General features: G+C 33.2%; 2 protein-coding genes and 1 long non-coding RNA gene across 5 annotated transcripts in view; 1 reads left to right on the forward strand and 2 right to left on the reverse strand.

Annotated features, from left to right (window-relative positions):
* The window catches only part of LOC118070375 (uncharacterized), a 97,895-nt gene that overhangs the window by 24,867 nt on the left and 48,984 nt on the right, over window positions 1-24,044 (reverse strand). The gene's annotated exons all lie outside the window — the stretch shown is intronic.
* LOC118070381 (uncharacterized) lies at window positions 6-1,616 on the reverse strand. 2 transcript variants are annotated; one of them, XM_035088956.1, is made up of 3 exons: window positions 1,495-1,616; window positions 921-1,345; window positions 6-824 (listed from the first exon to the last, which is right to left on the reverse strand). In XM_035088956.1, exons 2-3 carry the CDS (start codon window positions 1,074-1,076, stop codon window positions 402-404), a joined length of 579 nt encoding a protein of 192 aa, XP_034944847.1. In that variant the 5' UTR covers window positions 1,077-1,345; window positions 1,495-1,616; the 3' UTR covers window positions 6-401. The 2 variants fall into 2 exon arrangements, with proteins under 2 accessions (XP_034944847.1, XP_034944849.1); XM_035088958.1 differs by having other exon boundaries at window positions 921-1,133; window positions 1,495-1,610.
* On the forward strand, window positions 14,292-16,593 carry LOC118070389 (uncharacterized). 2 transcript variants are annotated; one of them, XR_004690776.1, is made up of 6 exons: window positions 14,292-14,427; window positions 14,506-14,631; window positions 14,720-14,827; window positions 14,919-15,478; window positions 15,760-16,290; window positions 16,389-16,593. It is a non-coding gene; the product is annotated as an uncharacterized lncRNA (long non-coding RNA). The 2 variants fall into 2 exon arrangements; XR_004690775.1 differs by having other exon boundaries at window positions 14,919-16,290.

Raw genomic sequence — 24,044 nt, forward strand, 5'->3', positions numbered from 1 at the left:
AAGAGATAACATTACGTTTTTCAGGCATGATACAGTTGCATACTGAGAAGTTTGTCATCGACGTATTCGGTTTTCTTTTTATGGAAAGTAAACAAAATACATTAACAAGTAAATATTGGTCAGGCAATGAGTTAATAATAATAAAAAAAATGACTGAAACATCAAAAAGTATTTTGTAACTTTTCATTCATATAACTTTCAAAGCAACGTGAATATGTAACTTATGTGATTACTTATAAAACTTTTTTTTTTTAATAAATATAAAACAGATGAAAACAATTATATTAATATTAACGCAACCCAGTAAAAAATTGTTGAACTTAAGTTAAAAATTTTTAATTGCACCATGTTTCATTATAATGAAAAGTTTTTAACTTAATGAAAGTATATCTTCATTATTATTATTCATCAGAGTCTGATATATTGAAAAAGTCTTCATAATCATGTGCATTTTGTATTATTTCATCGTTTGTTTTCCGTACTGTTTTTTCAAGGAGTTGCAATTTCAATGATTCAGCTTTTAATTTAGTTTGTAATACCTTTTCTTTTAAATCATCTAAGCTTTCACGCTCTTTCATACGTTCCTCCATAACTGTTATTAATTTTAATTTTTTTGATTGTAAAATGTCTGCAGTTTTAGAAAAGGAACAGGATCTTTTAGTTGAAGACGTTATTCCATTTGACGTAGATGCTACTGGCTCGAATTGATCATTCGAAAGAGACCTTCTTGATATAATGTTCTTCAGAGGTTCAGTTAAAGGGTTTTTCAGTTCGGCAGGAGCCCCTGTGTTCCAGTTTGTAGTACTGTTGGATTCCAAGAGGTACTGAAATAAAATTTCATTATAGAAATCATAAAAAATGAAGAAGAACTGTAAGAAAAAATAATAATCCATCATTATAATGAATACTTTATCACTTACTTCAAAAACTGGATCATCAGCTGGTGGTTGATTTTCATTCTGTTTATTATTCATATTATATTCTGAATCATTATCATAGGGGTTATTTAAACCTTCTATTGAGGGTTTAATTATACTGTATGTAATTTCTTCAACACAATTGAAGGCCAATTCCATTTGTCGACCTCCTGAAAATTATCTGAAGTCCAGAAATTTCCAATTTGCTCCATAGATCTATAATTTGGTGATGACACAGATAAGTTTCCATCAAATAATTTCGCGATTTTCACCCAACATTCATTTTTTTGAGCTATTATAATAAGGTCTGTTGCTTTGTTTTCGATGATGTTTCTATCTTCAAAAATCAATTGAACAATCTTTAACATTTCGTCAAGTGTCAAGTTAGGTTGACGGAGTCAAGTCAGATTTGTATTCATTTCTAAAAACTAGATACATTTAAGAATACATTAATTATATTTATAAATTAATCAGCATGATTCGTAATCATTTTAATGAATCATTAGGTTACTCGTCTATAGTGTGTGTACACACATATGTAATTATAATTTCAAAAACAATGGAAATATTTTCTTACCTACACTGGTCACCACACTAAAAAAAACGTTTATTAAACGCAAATATTAAAATAAAATAAACGAAAATCGACACTGCAACTTGTCACAAATACAATGATGTTATTTCTTTCGCGCTGAATCCTGGTCTGGTAAAGTTGTAGCACACTCTTTCACATGGTGGCGCTGAATGCATAAATTTTTTCATGGTTGACAGCTCTACTTAGTAGCTGCTGGAGTGGTGAAATTCACTCTTAAGGCTGGGCTTATGGAGAATATAATGAGGAGGCCGAGCTCAGAGACAGGATTTTGGTACTAAAAGTAGAGTTGGCGGATAGTTCTCCTAAATTCTACGGACAGCGCTGATGTCAAGAAGCGTCAGAAAAATTGAAACAAGTTGGAGAATAGGAGAAGAGAGAGGGATAAGAATATTGAAGCGCTACAGTGGTCGATCCGCCCACATCAGTTGAGGCCAGACAGCCTAGAGAAGAAGGTACAGAAAACATGATTTTTGCAGCTTCTAAAATCTGTAACTTTCTTCAACATCAATATTAAGGAATAAAAATTGGCAGACTAATAGAGAACAGTCTAATCTATAATCCTGCCCAACTAAAATGATTAGAAACCGTGAATCGACCTCGCGGGCAATTATGAGAGCATCAATTTTAGAAAAAAAGGTACAGAAACCATGCTTTTTCACCGTCTAAAATCTGTAACTTTTTCAATAACAATATTATAAAATAATGTACAATCGTGAATAGATCTTGCAGGCAGTTATGAGAGCATCAATTATATAGAAAAAGGTACAGAAAACGTAATTACTCTCATAATTGCCCGCGAGGTCGATTCACGGTTTTTAATCATTTTAGTTGGGCAGGATTATAGATCAGATTGTTCTCTATCAGTCTGCCAGTTTTTGTTCCTACAGTTCTTCAATAGTCGAGTATTGTTAATTTAATCGATGAGTTGGGAATTTTTTCATAAAAGCGTCTCCTTCAAAAGTACAGCGAGACGAAAAGCTGGACGCCAAAAGGTCAAATCAGCGTTCGCTAACTGTCCCTTCTGATATTCAATTTTTTTTGCTGATGTTCGCAATCGTCAATTTCTTGTTTTTCTTAAATTACTTTTCTGAACAATTTTTTTTCTGCGCAGAGAGTTGATTTCAGACTATTTTGTATTAAATTCATTTCTATTAGTTTTTCATTTTGCTTCGATTTTGGTCCCTCAGAGGGAACCACTTTCTGTCTTCATGCTCCTCCTCCTCTCAGTTATGATGCTCCGCCTTATATGCCCTCTCTTCTTCTTTATTTCGAAGCTTTCTGATGCTAGCGCCGCTTGTTGCGTTTCTGTGTACTACCCTACAACTCGACTTTTTGATACGTATTTTGCCTACTTCCCCAACGTCAGTGCGGCCTCCTTATTATATTCTCCATGGCTGGGCTGGAGTCAGAAAGTATCCCGGAGTTGACTTTACGCCCTCGCGTTGTGCGGCGAAAGGCCGAAGCTCGATATCAATTGAAATTGAGTAGGTAACAATGAAATCGTTCGAAAAATGATAATTTTCAGGGATGCACTACAATGAGGGAGCCTAAGGGCACCAAGAAATTTACAAATTTCAGAATAACCTGTTCCGAGCGAGACAGAGCAGAGAATATATCTATCTCCGTCTTATTTTTTAGAGAAGACTGCGAGTTTGAACAGTTGACGAGCAAGCACATCCCCCACCCTCTGTTACCAAGCCTGAAGCTTATGATATCTAAACGTAAACAAAGCAAATGAAAATATGCTGTTTCTGTAGTCAGAAGGTTCGACAGCGATTTTACCGAACGGTGTTCGATTCAAATTGCGGCAAAATTTTTTTTTATTCAAATTGCATGTAATTGCAATTTTATCATGCCAAACATGAGTTTTAAATTTCGATTTTTATGTAAAATTATTTTTCAATTAATCGATGACAAATGAGAAAATATTTAAACAGGGCTATTAACCTTTTTTTGTACAGATACATTGATAATAGCATGTGTTTAACAACTTATTAACAATAAAAAATAGTTTAAACAATCCGCGGTGAGTTCCGGCACTTCGCGGGCAAGCTTTACCTCCACTTTCTGTGCCCAAGCCTGCAGCTTATAATTTACAAGCATAAATAACTAGATTATAAACACGATAGCTCTGCGGTCAGAGCGCTGGACTTCTATTTTGCCGGGTAGGATTCGATCCTAGTCATGGCAAAGTTTCTTTTTTATTTATTAGATTTGTATGTAATTATAATATTAACATGCCAAAATGAACTCTTACTAAGGATTTGATTTTTTTTTCTCAATTATTTATGTAATTTATCGACGCCGAGTCGGAAAACCTTAAAAAAGGGTCATAAACATTTTTTTAAATACAGTTCTATGAGCGTAGCTTTTTTTTAAACAATTTAAAAATATTCATAGCCAATTTTTTTTCATTAAAATTTTACATAAATGCAATAATTGGTTGTTTATATTAGTTCAAAATCAATTCCTAGAGTCTTTTAGAGACAACATTTTCTAAAAAAGAGAATTCATAGTAACTCGTTCCTCACCTTCAGCTTATTTTCAGAAAAACAAGTTTTTCTTCGTAATTAATTGGATGAATATTTTAATAAAATATATAAATATATAAAGTATACTTAAACGAAAGAAAGGAAAAAAAGAATTTGCCATTACTAAGATCGAATCCTGCCTGGCAAAATAGAAGTCCAACACTCTGACCACAGAGCTATCAGGATAACAATTCTATTATTTATGCTTGTAAATTATAAGCTGTAGGCTTGGGCACAGAGAGTGGGAGTAGAGCTTGCCGGCGAAGTGCCGGAACTCTCCGCAAATTGTTTAAATTGCTGTTAAATATTTTTAAATTACTATTATATTAAAAAAAACTACATTTATATAACTGTACTAAAAAAGGGTTTATGGCCCTGTTCGAATGTCTTTTCCCTCAGCGTTCATTAATTAAAATATTATAAAAAGAAAAAAAACTTAAATTCTGATTGAGAATCAATTTTAGCTTATTAAAATTATAATTACATTCAATTTTACTATTAAAAAAAAAAAAGGCCGAAATTGGGATTGAACTCTGCTCGGCAAAATAAAAGTCTGGTGCTTTAACCACAAAGCCAGCATATCTCCAATCAAAACTCCATGTTTTTTTATCTTAAACTACATGCTTCGATCCGTAGACTTGGAATTGAGCTCGTTTGTTGACATTTATACCTAATAGACTCTCGCGGTTTCTATGAGCTGGAAAAAACCAGTTAAATTCCGGATAAATCATCGAACCAAAATTCAACCGTTTTTCCTCGGTTAAAAAACGGTGAAAGAGCAGTAAAATAACTCGCATATTTAACTGAATATTCACGGTTAAATCCCGGTTAAATGTTAGGTATTTAACTGAATAACACAAGTTATATAACTAACATATTTTTTATATATCTGGACGTAGATCACAGTTAAATATTGGTTAAAAATCGGTTTAATATTGGTTGAATAATAAAAATAGATCTCGCGTATTTAACTGCAAAAAAACAAGTTAAATATCAGTTTAAAAAAAAATTTTTTTTTCAGTAAATGATTAATTTTATATGTACTTTCGCCACTATAGTTTGTTTATAACAGCCTGTAATTGTTATAAATAGTGAAAAAACGTTAATAATAAACGTTATAAACAAATAAAATTCACGAAAGTAGATATAGAGTCATCAGGGACCTCATCTAGTCGATATTAAACGTACTCCGCGTACGTTTGCATGCAATTTCCAGAGATCCAGGAATCCCCAAGGATACGACTCTAATTCCAAAAGGAGAGAAACTCAATTTGTGTATTCAAATCTCACGTCGGGTCGAGGGTCACCGAACCCATACTCTCAAATATTACACTCTTCCTATATGATTCGATATTCTTACTCCACCTCGTCTTCATTTCATCGGGGCTGCGTTTCGAAAATCTTTGAAAGGTAGGTGAGAATTACACATATACATTTGCAGTCTTAAAATAATATATTCTCTCAAGGTCACGTGCCTTCTCCAGTTGGAATATATCACTTCAATCCCTGGTACGATCAGATCCTTACGTCACTATACATATCCTGATCCAGCTCAGTCAAACAATAATTTCTGATCCTAAAAAGTCCGATTTCCGAGCATATTCACCCCCCTTCCCAACCAACAAAAGCTCGACTGAGCTATTTCAATACCTCTTAGTAAAAAAAAAAAAATATATTAACATTTTAGACATACTATTGTTGGTAATTTAAAAATTATCGAACTGAGTAGACGTTGATAGTAGTTCTTTTTTCATTTTTAGATATTATTAAAATGTTATCATAATCAGATTGTATGCTGTATTCCAATAGCTGCCCATATTGTAGTTGCTCTGTACTTTCTTTTGATTTTAATAATTTGGCAAATGATAAAAATGATGTCTTATCTACACCTTTGATTTTCGTCTTTTCCAATTGCAATTTACCATGGCTCTTTTCCTTCATCAAATTGATGGTTCTACGAACTTTTGCGTAAGGTATTTCTGGCGCAATTTAACTATTCCTATAACAGTTTTCATGCTATAATAAATAAGATTTCATATTTTAAAATGTTTTATTACTCGAGGCGAACAAAATCAGATCTCATCAAACAAAGTATTGAAAGTTTAGCAAATCTAAAAATTTTGTACCATGAATTTGATTAAATTGCATTCGATCTCGATTTTTGTTGCCCAAGTATGTTGAACATAAAATATGATATCTACTCTATTGTTATCGCTGTGGTATAAATATCTTTGGTTTTCATATTTCTAATTGCACACAATTTCTTTATTCGTTGATATGCATTTTTCTTATCTAATAATACAGGATCTGGATTATGGTTATGCTGTACCTTCTGTACGTGGAATTTTACTTCAGTGAAGTATTCTGTTGCTGAACATTTCTTTTTTTTATCTTGATCCCTGATACACACTAGATACCTATTCAAAAAAAATGCTGTCCCATAGTCATTGATACTATTGGTCATATTAATTATTCATTGTTTATAAAATAGGTTATATACATATAATCAAGTAACAACACTTCTATAATGCACTAACTACTTGATATTAACTTTTATATTATATTACGTGATTAATTTTCCTTTTTTAATTGCAACTGATTTTTTATGGTATGCATGTCCGATAAAAATCCAATTCCCTTTACTCTTTTTTTAAGTTTTGCTGCACTCTAGCTCAGGATCCATACATAGTAAAAAATTTTGTGTTTTGTGTGAAAAAATGTAGTAGTTAAAATTTTTGTGTTAAATGAGCAACACAACCCTGTGTTAATTTAACATTTATTGTTTGTGTTAAATTAAAGTATTGACACAAATTTGGATTTAACACAATAAAAATATCAATAAGTTATAAACAACACAATAGTAACAAAATCTTCGTTTAATGAAAAATAAATGAAAGAAGTACATTTTTTTGTGTATTTTCAACACGAAAATTGTGTTATACATTAAAATCACTTTTTAATGTGTATTGAATACATTATTAATACGAATGATTATAACAATAATAAATAAATCAAAAAACACTAACATAAAAGAAGTGTATTTTAATATAACTATTATTTAGTGTACATGTTTAAAACAATGATATGTAAAATTGATTGATTTAGTATGTTGAAATATATTACACTGAGGAAAATAATCAGGGCTTCGCGAAATCGGACCCATTACTATAACTTCCTACTGGGAAATTAATGATTATGTAAGTAAGTAAAATGTATCAATGAATTTTTATTAATTTATATAGTACCTGAATATATAGTACGATCATAAACGTACTTAAACAATTTATAAACGGATCTTGGTACATCTGTATCTTGAGGAAGAACTTTCAACATTATTGATGGCATACGTTTTAAACATTCTTTTGTATACTTACAATCCATAAATAATTCTAAAAGATCAAGTACAATTTCATCAGTACTTATTTGTTCATGTTTTACTCGTTCAACTATATTTTCTTCATCATCAGGATTTTCATCAATTTCATAATCAAAGTCATGAGAACAAACATTTTCATCTATATCATCTTCATCTTCATTATCGTCGTGAATAGAATCTGATGAGCAGCTATTTATATTTTCATTATCACTAGAAGCTAATGAACTGCTAATGCTAGCATCATGATCATCTGATAAATCAATAGGCTGATGACATGATGGTATCGGTACTTGATGATCATTTGAACTTTCTTGGCAATCATTCTTTGTTTTTTTGGTCCATTTCTGTATTGTCTTTAATGGAATCTGTAATTATGGATGAAAATACTTGATGAAATGAATATTAACAGAATTAGAAACAAAAGAAATATAAAAGTCTCATAAATTTTTATATATCTAGCTATAAAATTTGAGTTATAATTGTAATATGAATATGCATAGCACAAAATGGTGATGACTCTATATAAGGAAAATGTTCATATTCTACAATTTATATTTTTTAAGTAATATTTTATTGAAGCTAGTACATGTACTTACTGGAATATTACTATCCTGCTTCCAAGTTCTGTAATGCCGTTTTAGAATTGGTGATAAACTGTCGATGCGCAGAAGTTGTGTCCTTAGCGGAATGGATGTGGACCCCAGATCACCATATGGTTCTCCACGTGCAATTAGTAAGTAATTAAGGGAAAATTCAATTTAAATATTATATTATATGATATATTCTGCAAGTTTACATACTAATTTTTTTAAAACACTTTAATATCTGGTTGAAGAATGTATTCTTTCCTAATGTTGGAGAAAATAGTCTACTTTTGAGCGATTTGTGGACTGAAGATTGTTCTAAAGCTGACACGTTTGCCAAACTATCGAATGAAGAACTTGAGATGATGATTATTCCTAAAGGGGCTACTGGACAAATTCAACCATTAGATGTTTTTGGGTATAGAATATGGAAAAACTTTGTAAGACATTTTTTAGACAGTGTCCTATTATGAGGGGATGATTTAAATTTAGACTTGAGAAATAATATTAATCAATTACAATCCCTGACTCATAATAAGTGTAATCGAACAAGTTATTAATTACGATTGTAATCGCTCTAAATAAGCGTCTCTCAAATCTTACATTAAAATTCGAATTTTTACTGTTTCCATTTATACACACAAATTTATTACTTTTTCTCTTATGTTATCACAAAGTATTACGTATCTAGAATTAGGACATTGAAACCTCGAAATTCTTATTAAAATCTTCACTAAATCAATCGATTCTTATGTAACGCAATCATGCCACATCGATTATTTACAATAGATAACAGATTCTATTACTTGGCTGAAGAAATGAATGGTTTCTAATTTCCGTCCATCAGTTCTTTTAATTCATAACTGTTTATACCAGTCAAACACACTTAGATCTGCGTAAAAAGTGACTACAATGTTAATCAAATGGGTGACGTCATATTTAACACACTTATCCGCATTCAAACAATACATTTTAGAAATCTGAGATTTACAGTGTTGCAGACACTTTTTACACATTTCATAGTGTGTGAAAAATCTATAGTTTGTTTACGGTATTTAACATTGGAGAAGCTTCGCGTGTTAAAAGTGTCTACAAGAATCACAGACTTGGATTTGCAGTGTGAAAAGATTGGTATCACTTCGACATCGTTCAACTTATCTAAAATCAACTTGCCTTGTTGTTATCATTTCTATAAATGATAAATAAATTTGAACAACCGTCTATAATTAAAACCTCTAGAATTTGTTATAAGTAATTGAACTCGAGATCATCACGAAAAATTTAAGGTGTTGTACTGTAAGAACGAGATCCGATTAAACTGAAGTTACTGACGAAATAAAATGAATTTTTAAAAAAAATTAATTGTTATCTATTGATCTTTCGTGTAAAGTTGAGTTACCACGGCAATTCCGCAATATCGTAGGTTTTTAATTGGGCCACGTCTTATGACATTTTTTGTAATGTTTGCTATTGATAAAAGATTTCTGGATATAATTCTTAAAAATTGGGCGACGTCTTATGACATTTTTTTCAACTAGCTACTTCTTCACATGAAATAAAAATTGACTGCAAAAAAAATTTATCGTAAATTTTCATCTACAAAATTACATTTTAAATTATTTCAAGAAAATTCGGAAAAGTATTCTCTTATACAATTCATCGAAAGTAAAGAAAAAAAAGACTTAATTTTATAGATGATATAACACTCCATTTGATTTCAAACTTTATTGGTGTTTCAAAATTTTTTTAAATAATTATTCAAAAATAAGAATTTAGTTTTGCAGAGTCAGTCGAGACGTGTACATGGCGCAAAGATTCGCATTCATTCGATGATGGCAGTTTTCATGGGATACTCCAAACACTTGAAGGAAAATTCTGAATAAGATTTATACTATCAAATATTTATTAATATTTTGATCAAATATTTGATCTACAATTTCTTACGCACACTTATGTGATTTTTTGATTGAACAATGGATAAAAACAATTTTATGAGCTCGTGCAACAGTAAGTTCGATCATTATTGATTAATTTCAAAGTATTTCTAATGGGGATATGTCTAAGAACTTTCTTTGTAATCTTTTCTATTAACTTTGTACAGACTTAAAGATAGATTTTTACGGACACGCAGTAACTTTTAGAGAGGTTCTGAAAGATATTTAATTTTCGTATAAGAAAAAAAATGGTTCCGAATTTCTCATTGAAGAATAGAGTATTGTTGTTAAACGAAAAAAGTTTCTGGCAGCGTACGTCCAAAATTATATGGAAAAAGACCCGTCAAAGAAATTATCTAATGTTTTCCAAGATGAAATTTAGACCTTCAAGAACGGGACCAATACAACATGTAGTTGGCAAGACAGTGATCACCGTAGTTATTCACGTCGGAAAACTGCAACTGGACAGCTATACATCATTTGTCATGCAGTTGATCAGGATGAATTTGTGCCCAACGCATCGTTCATTTAGGCCACTAATGCCAAATCTATTCTTGGTGACGATTAACATGGCCAAATGAACAATAGTATATTTTAGGCTTGGTTTGCAAATAACCTCTTACCTAATTTGATGAAACCATCACAAATAATTATGGACAATGCGTCATACCACAGTGTCACAGTACATAAAATAACTACATACAATGATGTGATATTGTCAATAAGAAATGGAGTAACATTTGTATTATTATTCCAGAGAAACCGCCAACCTGCAAGTCATTGGCGGAAATCTTAAGTCAAAGAATGGCTCGATGTACGGCATATTCCATTTAATCGACAAGAGAATAATAAACAATTACACGCTTTATGTGAAGCCCACAAGGAAGCTCTCATTTATGAGTTGGCCACGGGCCCCCCGGGTTTACATGGATGTTTCTGTCCTTTAAGATGTGTCGCGTAACACGGGGGCAGATTATAGTTCGTCGTACCCATTTTGACCGCCGACCAAAGCGGATAAAGTTGGTACTACGGGAGGCCAAATTCCAAGCCCTGTGCCTAGGGCTGCAAAGTTAAAATATGAAATATAGGACTAGGTACAACTGGCCAATTGAGGTCGAACTCGTAGAGGTATGTTGAAAGGCCTCGGGCTTGTTACGTGTATCCTTGTGCCTGTTTCAAGGTGCAGGTATACGCGTCTCGGGAAACGTCATCGCGAAGAGAGTAGAGTTATAATTTCCCAGAGTTATGCCCTAGTAGGCGAGGTACTCAATTTTCGTCTTTCGGAGGGAGAAAGCAAGGATTATGCGTTGGCCAAGACCCCTTGTGGCCGCAAAAACCCATAAATGGGAAAAACCCTAATTGGTTATTGTCGTAGTTAATCTTCTTCTTAAGATGCTCTATATCGACGAACTTAGTATTGCACACTGTACGTGTGCTCTCATTGAAGGGCTTGGTTATTTATTTTACGCTATTTTACATTACTTCCAGTTCAAGGATCCAATCGAGGTTCACACCTACGAAAAGTCTTGACGGCTCTTAAAGGCAAGCAAGTTTCATCTGTATGGATGTGAATGCCTGATATCCTCTGTGGTCATTAGACTTCGATACCAGAGGGAAAAGCTTGCAAATTTCCCTACTGAATTTAGTCTGGAAGTTCTCAACAAAATCGAAGAAGGTCCCACATACAGCTTCTCAAGAGGAGAGTCGTACATAGGCGTGACTGTAGTGACTAACGGACTGTCACAATTCCTTAGCAAATGTTCAGTCGGAAGAGAGTGGGTTCAGGGGTCAGATCACATGGCTATCGGAATCCAGCTTGGACTAGCCACGCCTGGATGCCTTCAGGGCTCTGTGCTTAGCCCACTATGCTGGAACATCATGTTCGATGATCTGTAAAAACACTTGATCAATCCGAACGTGAAAAACGCTAAGCAGCGTACGCGGACGATTTAATTATCATTATAGATGGCAATTCTAGAGATACCCTTAAAGCCAAAGGACAGGCAGTCGTTGACACAAAACTCACTTGGTGCAAGAATGTCAAGCTAGAGTTATAAGAAACTAAAACAGAGGCAATCTTCATAAAAAGAGCAATTAAACTTAGAGGCAAGAGGAATTACAGGGATGAAAACAATCCCAACTACCAAGAATATAAACCACACCTCAGACGGAAGAAAGATAGGCACGAATGTAAACCGCCGAGAATCACTGTAAAGGGTAGCAGGATCAAGTGCCCAGAGGTGGTTCGGTACCTGGGAGTCTGGTTCGGCAGAGACCTTAACATCTCCATGCATATTCATAAACGACTGCCGCAAGCGGAAAAGTTATTCCACAAAATAAGACGACTTTCGAGGATGCGTTGGGGACTTGCTTATCACACCTGTCTAACCATATATAGGGGGTGCTTCCTGCCGGTGGTCGCTTATGCGTCCCCGGCATGGAGCGATTTATGTAACGCTAAAGATTGGCTGACGCTTGCGGCCAGACAGAGGGGCGTCTTAGCAGTTGTCGCGCACGCTCGCCTATCTACCCCAAGCGACGGTTTCTGTGTGGCGGTAGGTGTCCCGCCTATACGCATAGCGATCGTTGTTCTCAATGCGCGAAATACACTTCGTATTGACTAAGCAGTTACATACAACAATGTTCGGATTTCTCTGAATGACAGTACGTCAGAAGAATCGTCGACGCCGATAATGAACCTCAGGTTACAAACACTTAAAATATGGCAGGCAAAATGGGATGCGTCCGAGATGGGTTGCAAAACATACCAATTCTTTTCAAACATAGCAGATAGGCTTGATAGTAATTGGATACGCCTGAACAACCTGATGACACCAATATTCACAGGACATGGAATATTTCGTGCACACCGTGCACAATATGCCATCGAAACACACCAAACTTGCCCTAATTGCAATAGGGGAGACGACGACACAGTAGAGCACTTCCAGCTGCACTGTCCTGCATATAGGGACAAACGTAGGGATCTCTTATCGGTCATACGTTCGGAAACGAACGTTGACCTCAGCCTAACATGGCCTGAAATAGCGCCAAAATTCGTCCAAACAAAGGACACATGTAAGGCACTCGAACAATTTGTCAAGGCGTGTGCGGAAAAGAAATTGTTCGAGGAGATCAGAAGAATCCGCAAGGGGGTGAGAGAAAAGAGGAGGGTAGCGCGAACGGGGGCAGCAATGCCCAACACACAGAATCCTCCGCCCCGTAGAAGAAGTAGGTCATTACCAGCGCCGTAAAACATAGCTCGTGAACTTTATTGATTTACACCTGGGCGTTGTCGGAACACCGAGGCAACGGTTGCACGTCTGCAATCTTCGCAGAACACCTGTAACCTGTAGATCAAACGGATAGGGATATTATTTTCCATTTCACTTTACTTCACTTAATAATCTCCAATAATAATAAAACTTTTACATATCTTAGGGAACACCTAACACTAAACATTTCTTTCAGCTATCGACGATATAATCGTGCTTCCCTCACACCATAAACAACTGGGGCCACCGACCAAAGCGGATAAAACTGGTACTACGAGAGACTAAAATCCAAGCCCGCATCCGGTGCTGCAAAGTTGAAAAACGACATGTAGGAACCGGGTGCTTCCGGTCAATTGAGGTTGGACACGTAGTGGTATGTTGCAAGGCCTTGGGCTAGATGCGTGTATCCTCGTGCCTTTCTAAAGGCGCGCAAATATTACGTCCCAAGTAACGCCGTTACTAGAAGTAGAGCCATTCCTAGAGTTATGCCCTATAAGGCGAGGTACTCAAATAAAATGTCCTTCTCAGGACAGGGAAACAAAGACTTATGTGTTGGCCAAAATCATAGGAAAATATAATATACCTCATCAAATTTTGTTTTTACCCCCTTACCATTGCTTCTATAACCCCATAAAGATGGTATAAGGCATTGCAAAAAATAAATTTGATAAGACAATCGGTAAAGACGGTGATTTCTCCGAAGCATCAGTCCAGACAACCTGGAAAGAAGCCATTAATGTGACACCACGAATGTGGTATAATACAGTAAATTCCTTAAGAAAGGTTTCCCGGAAGCTATCTTTTGATGACCCGAATATAGTAACTCACAGATTTTGTCGATATGTTTATTGAAATACCTGAGACGATATTGAAGCTAAAAGATGATATTATCTATTCTTTTAGGACACTGAAGAAGATATTGGCGCGATACATGATTCGTCAAAACTGTTAGCATGGTTATTGAATCAGTCAACGTAGTGAAAACCATCATTGAGAGAGACCAAGACACTGCGTCTACCTCTTCGAGATAAATATATTGATTATTATTTACATAAAATGAGATTTCAAACAGTCTACTAGTAATAGTAATGTTATGTTCTTTCATAGACAATGTTGGAGCAATACCAAGGCCTGATACATAGAACCTCTGTCAATAAACGGGTTTCAACATACAGCCTTTTGACTATATGCAGTGATGCATCATTGACTGATGAGGTACGCAGATATTCAGATAAAATTATTTATGGCATCGTGATCATGATATTGGAATTAATAACTAATATTTATTTACAGATAATAAATGTGTATTTCCAGCTCATAAAAAAATGGTTTACAATGGATATACATATTTTCAACACGTTCTTCTTTGCGGCTTTCTGTAATAGAGACTATAAAAGAATCAAAAGATGGAGGAGAAAGGTATTTCTTCGTTAATTTTTGAAAAATCATTATTCATATCGACTTTTATGCATTTTCTTTTTTGACAATCTATTTTTTTTTTGCTTAGGTTGATAAATTTGCAAAGGAACTCGGCCTTTATTATATAGTTAAGAAGCATGGAAGCAAAAAAGGAAGCCCATTAGATAAATCGAAATGAAAAATATATCAAAAAAAAGTATGTACAAAAAGTCATATTTATTATTATTTGAAATTCTCTATTATCTGTTCTCTAATTGTGATGTAATTGATATTTCCTAATGAACTAGGATGTGCTCCAACAACGCAATGGACATGATTGTGAGGTTTTTATATGTGCGTATGCCTTAAAATTAAGTCATGGAGAGAATTTTAATTTCACCTAGAATGACATGGACAACTTCCGTCTTGACATATTAGAAGATATTTTCTCGAACATCATTCGCACATCTATAGAAGAAAGATCGTCAGCAATACAACCAGCATATTCATCACATCAAAAAGCATCTTCGGATTCTATAAAATATGCCATCAACATTGAAGGTGCATATCTATTACAGTTTGCTAATTTTCATCAACGAAGTAAAAAGATATTTTCGCATAATAATAGAAACACACAGTACACAAGTATATGTGCGTATGCATTGTGCCAGCTTTCGTCGTATGGAAATAATTATACAGCTATATCACCTGAAATATTAGACGAAATTTTGATAGAAGGCGACAAATGCTATTTTCAATGTCTAAGACAACGCGAGACGTCCATTGATACCAGTTTCCTTAATGTTGAAGAACTCCAGCCAATATTCTTTGGTCATTATGAAGTCGTTATTACTATCCACGACATTGGGTATGGAAAATGGAATGACAGATTCGTACTCAACAACATCATTGCAGCTATTGATAGCTGTGTTTCAAGAGAATTAAAAGAAACAACAATAAATAACGGATACCTATTCATCGGTTTGAACAAAACTATCGGCTTCAAAATTTTTTTTGATGGTAACAAAAATACATCATTTATTATGTTCAATTCGCACAGTATTGACAAACACAATCAATACTGCAATGATGGTCGAGCGAAACTACTTCACTGCAACAACAGTAAATCACTTGCTAAATTATTAACAGTTGATTCTAACCCTTCTGAGACGTATTGGCAAATTTGTGAACTAATTTTCATGAATTATATTAATGACGGAAGCTGATGAAAAAAGTTGATATAGTTGCTACGCTCAATGGAATTAGGAAAAAATTGGACGGTAAATAATGGCGAAGACTTTTGTAGTGAGGAAGAATGCTCAATAAGCACGTTAACATTGTGGTTCATGTCATTGAAGTTTAGGTTTTCGTGAACCTACAAATGCGAATTTTCATGGTGGTGGTGGAGCAACTTCAAGAAATTCAGATAAATCACCATGCTTGTATTATTAGGCTCATCTTGTTCTGCAACACCAGAATTTTCATCGCCTACTGCCCAATATTCTATAGCTCCTTGTACCAATCAATCACCAGTGCCACTTATGGGTTTCAATGAAGATAATATTTTCATGCCTACACCCAGCACAGCTCATCATCCAACTTCGCTTATTTCGCCTGGAACCAAATGGAAACATTCTCTAACAGCTCAGTCTAATTCAATTGTACAATTTTTAAAATTAGGTATAGAAAATGTGTAATACATTAAATATGTTACTTAAACTCATTTTAATCAAGTACATTAGAAATTTATATGATTATATTTTTCTTGCTGTTATTAGGTTTTCCATAATTATATAGTTAAGAAGCATGGAACAAAAAAGTGGAACTGATGTACCATTACCTGCACTAAGTAGTGAAGATGACAAGTATTGGCAAGGCACTATGATGAATCTAAATAGAAAAAATTCCACAGATGGCACAAAGTATCTTCTGGATACCCGTCTCACCCTCCACTATTACACAGTAATGCAGTATGCAATTGGAAAAAAGGTTTGAATCTCATCTTTGATATGTACAATCAATGTGATAAATGCTTATTGCAGATTTTACTATACCTATGATATAGTTCATTTAATAATCTAAGATATTTTTTGATATAATGTTTTAATAATTACTGTGCACATTATACTGTTGCTGAACACTTGACTTCCTTTTGTACTAATCATTCTTTTTTTAGCGATTTAACATCTACTCAAATGGGATGATTACTCATCATAATAACATTTTAATTGATAATCTATTTATTGATACACTTTTATAATTAACATATAATTTTTTAATTTTTATTAGTTCAATGATATTGAGTCTTTTCCACTGTTTTGTCTCAATGATGAGTTATATTTTTCAATATTTGTAAATAACAATGTATCTGAAACTTTTTTTATTGAGCGAGATATATTGGCTTGCGATTCTTTGTTATTGATTGAAAATAACTTCTGTATTGTTACTTGGATACTACAAAAGAATTCATATAACTGAATTTTCTCAATTTCATAGAAATTTTTCAATGTCAATTGTGGGATTTTACATGATTCTCCATACTTAATTTTCTAATTGTTTTCAAATTTAACATTTGCAATTGGTATTTTTAGGATTAAAATGTAATAAATAAAAGATATTTTATCATTTTTGGCGATAAAGTAACGAAAAAAGCTCGATATTTCTCAGATGTATAGCAGTGTTTCCTGTTTACTGTCTATCATCTTCATCTTTAATTTGAATAAAAAATCTATGATTAAATTGCTATTTCTACTCTACGCTACTAACCACATTTCATAATGATTAACCCCGAAATTTCATAGCAGCTTTTTCCCACTAGACAACCGTAGTGTCAGACTAGCCTGAAGAAAGTCCACCACCATCAGCATGAAGTCCGCCTCTTAGTGTTCCACTTATACCACTTAGTATTGGAAATTCGGGTGAAGAGCAACAACTTACGTGTCTTGTACCAGATCCAATAACTCCGGCTGAGAAAGAAGATGGTGATGTTTTTGATCGTACTAAACCAATTACTCCTGCTGAAGTAGATAATGATTCAAATAGACATCATAGTCAATCTCTCAGTTTTTTACATACTAAAAAACCTCAAAGTCCATTAAAAGTAAGTCAATTCCGAAGTTTCGTGAAATCGATGTCACTGTAAGTTTAAAAAAATTCATTACATCATTATTTTCATTTTTACAGCCTAAACATCGTATAAGACATCCTATGTATGCATTCATGATATTTTCAAAGCCATCGAGCAGTTGTACATCATAGACACTCTCATCAAGACAATCGAACTGTTTCAAAGATTCTTGGTGAATGGTGGTATACACTGTGTAGTGCTCAAAGGTAACCCTTGCGCTAATTAATGATGCTTGAACGGCTCCCGCGTAAAGATCTAGGAGACGTTTCCCAGATTTCTAAATATTCCTAGGTGTCGCTTGACCCACGGTCAAGCTATTATGACACTATCTTCTCTCTCTTCGTCCTGCGACGCCGAACAAGGCACACTGACTCTCTCCCTACTGTCGCTCTGCTCCAAAAAGGAACCAACATTTTTGACTCCGAGAAATCACGTGTTGGAGGAAGTGCAAGCTTGGGCATCCTCTTTATTTCTTTTATGGGATCACCGGCCCCGGCTCATGGTCACAATTCATCAAGTAAAAGGGTTAACATAAAAGATAACCAAAAGGCAGATAAATACGGTAGGAGATTTTATATATAATGTAAAATAAGAACAAATTACAAATTTGGAAAATTAATAAATAAAGAAAAACGTTTATTAAAGATTGACAGCAATTAATTAAAATGAAAGAATCCGTACGGTCAACTCAAGTCTCAGTCAAAAAGTGGAGATAAACAAACTCTCCCCTCGTTGCTATAAACAATCTAATCGTTAAGCAATCGTCGTTAACTAACAAACTGTCGTTAGTCTAATAGTCATTAGATGGCAACATACAGATATTTAAGAATATTTTGCTAGGAAGGAACGTAAAGCCTCAAATCTAGGTCGCTTTCGGTATCCATATTAATCTTAATTGAGTGATCTAATGATCAATAATAATAGCGATTGCGAATCATAAAGATTTTAATTTTGATATAATCTATAAATACATATCGTGACTCAAATTTATGTCGCGGAATCCAGTGTCCAACCTGGATTTATTTTTCTATATCTTGTAAATATAAAGCGTGGATAAACGTAAGGTGACAATATTCCTGAGATCCAGGATTTATCATCTGACTAGCAATCGAATCAAGATTGTATTATTTTGTATGGAGTATTTAGATGAATTATTTTGATAATAAATCTTGCCAACATTGTATTGAAAATTTTGATGTTATTTTATTTTATTTATCAATATTTGTCTCACTACAACTGAGAGTTAAAAAAAAATCAAAATTATTATGATTTAGCATTAGAAGTAAAAAGAGCTCATGTTAAAGCTTATTCAGATTGAAAGTGGTGTAGTAAAGATAGACGAAAATTATCAACAAGTTTAAAAGGAAATGAAACTAAATCTGAATTAAACAGTACCGGTAAGGAAACTGATACTGGTGGTCCACCCAGTGAAAATTTTTTTCGAAAATCTATTTAGAATTTTTCTTTTTTTTTTTTAAATAGTACTCATTATTTATTATGTAATAAAGTAACATAAATAAGACACATGTATCTCAATGAAAACACGAGCATCGAATACAGACCGATAACTCTGATAGGAAATGCATCTGATGACGATTAATCAATCGAGATAATCGCCTACTAGCAGTCGAAATAGAGAAAGTTTGCATATTACTTCAGAAATTATTTGCCGTCCTAAACGAAATGAAGCGTATGTATGTGCGTATGTTCGTATGTTCGTACGTGCGTTCGGAATTATTTTTCGCCTCGATTATCTCGAGAACAAAAAATGATATCGACGTGGGACCAACTGCATTCGACGCGTAATTACGTAACTTAGAACTGATTAGATTTTCAGCAAAATTGGTCCAGTCATTTTTTATGCAGAATCAAAAAACTGAAAAAATAGTGAACTACTTAAATTCTGCAATTATAAATTATACCATTTTTTAGACGGAATTTCGAGATCTTTTGAAAAATATGAATATCAAATGTTTAGAATAATTGTACAGGAATATGATGACAGTATTTCATAGAAGAAAAATTTTTAAAAAACGAAATCAGCAATAAAGAAATTTTAAACTTGTGTTGGGATGGAGAAAATAGCATTGAGGATAATAAAATAGTCAATGACTATTGTTAATAATAAGAAATTGTGTTCATAACGATTGAACATTCTTAATAACAAATGATTATTAATCATAGTAATATTACATAATAAGTTTTAAATTGTTATAAACAATGAAAATAGGGACCCTTTCTATATATATGAGTACTTTTAACGCATAATTTTTTCTTTTACTAAAAAAATGTTACCAACCGAACCTATATATAGAAAGGGTCCCTATTTTTATTGTTTATAACAATTTAAAATTTATTATTTAAATATTACTATAATCAATAATCACTTGTTAGTAACAATGTTCAATTGTTATGAACACAATTCCATATTATTGACAATTATTATGGACTATGATAGCGTCTTTAATGCTGTTTTCTCAATCCTGACACGAGTTTAAAATTCTTTCATTGCTGATATTGTTTTTTAAATTTTTTTTTTTCGATGAAATATTGTCATCATATATCCATACAAGTATTCCAATCATTCAATATTCATATTTCTGCAATGATCTTGAAATTTTGTCTAAAAAATGGTATAATTCATAAATTGAAAAAATCAGGTCATTTTCCATTTTTGCTAGTTTTTTGGTTCTGCAAAAAAAAGGGCTAGACCAATTTTGCTGAAAATCTAATCTAATCTAAGTTACATAATTACGCGTCGAATGCAATTGGTCCCACATCGATAACATTTTTTGATCTCGAGATAATCGAGGCGAAAAATAATTTCGAACGCACATAAGTACACACTCACATACGTACATACACAACCACAGACGTCCACTGGAAAACGATCGTATTCGACTCTGGGAACCTTAAGACGTGGAGATATGTGAAAATTCGGGATTCACAAAATCGGACCCATCCCTATAACTTCTCACTGGGAAGTAAATAATTATTTTATTTTAATAATTAAAACATGTTTGTTCTTTATTTTTTTATCCATTAAAATTTTACATAAATGTAATAATTGGTTGTTTATATTAGTTTTAAATAAATTTCCATTGTCTTTTAAAGACAACATTTTTTAAGAAAGGAAATTCATAGTAACTCGTTTCTCATTCTCAGCTTATTTTCAGAAAAACGAATTTTATTTCGTAATCAATTGGAAGAATAATTTAGTAAAATATATAAATTGATATATAAATATATGAAGTCACTTAAACGAAAAAAACAAAAAAAAAATTGCCATGACTAGGATCGAACCCTGCCCGTCAAAATAGAAGTCCAGCGTTCTGACCACAGAGCTATTGTGTTTATAATCTGCATATTTATGCGTATAAAGTTTAAGCTGCAGGCTTGGGCATGGAGAGTGGGGTTGAAGATTGCCCGCAAAATGCCGAAATTCGCCTCGGATTGTTTCAATTGCTTCTAAATATTTTTAAAAATCCTATTCATTTCTGGAATAGCAATAAAATGTCTAAAAATGGTCGAAAAATACAAATGCGTAAAGTTGACGAAAAAAAAAAAGATTTTCATCACACAGTAAAAAATCGAAAACATTAATTTTGTCTTAACAATTCTAACGGGGAAATGTTCAGAAAACGATTCTGGACATTCTATAACGCATTTGTATTTTTCGACCATTTTTGGACATTTTATTGCTATTCCAGAAATAAATAGGATTTTTAAAAATATTTAGAAGCAATTTCGAGATCTTTTGAAAAATATGAATATCGAATGTTTAGAATAATTGTACTAATAATAATTGTAGTAATTGTAAATTGGCGAAGAAATTAGAAATATTCCGATCCCATGTATTTGGATAGGGAGAATCAGTCGTTTCTCTGGCTCCCTAATTTCAGCTCCAAAATGTTGTCTAGCGCAATTCTTGTAACATTTTTAAGCATAGAAAAAATTATTTTAGGCGATTAAATTAAAAAACTACGATTTGGGATGATTATTATTGGAAATTAGTTCGAAGAAGTCCAACAGATAACAGCAAAATAATGATACTCATTGAAAATTAGGTGATATAATACCTGAAAATGAGTTAAAATACACATATCAATCCATCATTATCATTTCTATCAAGTATAAATGTTAACGTTAATGTAAGTATAAATGTTAATGTTAATGTGTCCAAATCTGCGTATCCAAGCATGCAGTTTAAAATGAATAAACATGAAGCTTTGATTGGAAGCATGCTGGCTTTGTGGTTGGAGCACCAGACATTTATTTTGCCGAACAGGATTTAATCCCGGTCATCGCCAATTCTTTTTTTAGTGAAATTGAATGTAATTATAATTTTAATAATCCAAAATCGATTCTTAATAAGAATTTAAGGTTTTTTTAAAATAATTCTTTTAATTAATAGACGCTGAGTGAGGAGAGATTTAAACAGGGCCATTAATCTTCTATACTACAGCTATATAAATGTATCATTTTTTTTAAATAATTTCAAAATATTTAGCAGCAGTTTAAACAATTTGCGGAGAGTTCCGGCACTTCGCCGGCAAGCTCTATCCCTACCCTTCGTACTCAAGCCTGCATTATACAAACTTATAAACATAAACATGATGTCAGAAATAATGTGTTAGCTGTGTGGTTAGAACACCAGGCTTTTATGTTACCAATTCGGGTTCGATCCCAGTTATAGCCAATTTTTCTTTTTATTTTGGTTTTAAAAATTTGAAAAAATTATAGAATGTCCAGAATCGTTTTCTGAACATTTCCCCGTTAGAATTGTTAAGACAAAATTAATGTTTTCGATTTTTTACTGTGTGATGAAAATCTTTTTTTTTTTCGTCAACTTTACGCATTTGTATTTTTCGACCATTTTTAGACATTTTATTGCTATTCCAGAAATGAATAGGATTTTTAAAAATATTTAGAAGCAATTGAAACAATCCGAGGCGAATTTCGGCATTTTGCGGGCAATCTTCAACCCCACTCTCCATGCCCAAGCCTGCAGCTTAAACTTTATACGCATAAATATGCAGATTATAAACACAATAGCTCTGTGGTCAGAACGCTGGACTTCTATTTTGACGGGCAGGGTTCGATCCTAGTCATGGCAATTTTTTTTTTGTTTTTTTCGTTTAAGTGACTTCATATATTTATATATCAATTTATATATTTTACTAAATTATTCTTCCAATTGATTACGAAATAAAATTCGTTTTTCTGAAAATAAGCTGAGAATGAGAAACGAGTTACTATGAATTTCCTTTCTTAAAAAATGTTGTCTTTAAAAGACAATGGAAATTTATTTAAAACTAATATAAACAACCAATTATTACATTTATGTAAAATTTTAATGGATAAAAAAATAAAGAACAAACATGTTTTAATTATTAAAATAAAATAATTATTTACTTCCCAGTGAGAAGTTATAGGGATGGGTCCGATTTTGTGAATCCCGAATTTTCACATATCTCCACGTCTTAAGGTTCCCAGAGTCGAATACGATCGTTTTCCAGTGGACGTCTGTGGTTGTGTATGTACGTATGTGCGTGTGTGTGTATGTACGGGGATCGAACCCTACTCGGCAAAATAGAAGTCCCGTGCCCTGACCGCAGAGCTATCTTGTTTATAATCAGGCCCTTATGCTTGTAAATTATAAGCTGCAGGCTTGGGCACAGAACGCGGGGGTAAAGCTTGCCCGCGAAGTGCCGGAACTCGCCGCGGATTGTTTAAACTATTTTTTATTGTTAATAAGTTGTTAAAAAAGGCTATTATTAATGTATTTGAACAAAAAAAGGTTAATGGCCGTGTTTAAATATTTTCTCATTTGTCATCGGTTAATTGAAAAATAATTTTATATAAAAATCGGAATTTAAAACTCATTTTCGGCATGATAGAATTGCAATTACATGCAATTCAAATAAAAAAAAATTTGGCCGCAATTTGAATCGAACACCGTTCGGTAAAATGACTGTCGTACCTTCTGACTACAGAGCTAGCATATTTTCATTTGCTTTATTTACGTTTAGATATCATAAGCTTCAGGCTTGGTAACAGAGGGTAGGGGATGTTCTTGCTCGTCAGCTGTTCGAACTCGCAAAGTTCGAATTTGCGAAGTTCAAACTTTACAAAAAGTTAAAAAAAAAATCATCAATAATAAATTCAGAAATCCACTTAAGATTCCACTTTTAGATTAGGTACTGTTCTGACTTCGAGTCGGCCGAATGAGCAAACTGAAAACTAGTGGACTGTATGAATTAAGAGCAGAATAAGAACAAAAGGTTGGATGCTAGAAGGTTCAAAA

Source organism: Chelonus insularis, unplaced genomic scaffold (assembly GCF_013357705.1).
Source record: "Chelonus insularis isolate UGA/USDA-ARS -01 unplaced genomic scaffold, ASM1335770v1 contig_57_pilon, whole genome shotgun sequence".
NCBI classification, from domain to species: Eukaryota; Metazoa; Arthropoda; class Insecta; order Hymenoptera; family Braconidae; genus Chelonus; species Chelonus insularis.

Excerpts from the sequence above, each read along its gene's own strand:
- LOC118070381 (XM_035088956.1), bottom strand. The coding sequence starts at position 1,076 with ATGGAATTGGCCTTCAATTGTGTTGAAGAAATTACATACAGTATAATT. Across the intron at positions 825-920 it reads CTGATGATCCAGTTTTTGAA|TACCTCTTGGAATCCAACAG; the intron begins GTAAGTGATAAA and ends ATTTTATTTCAG.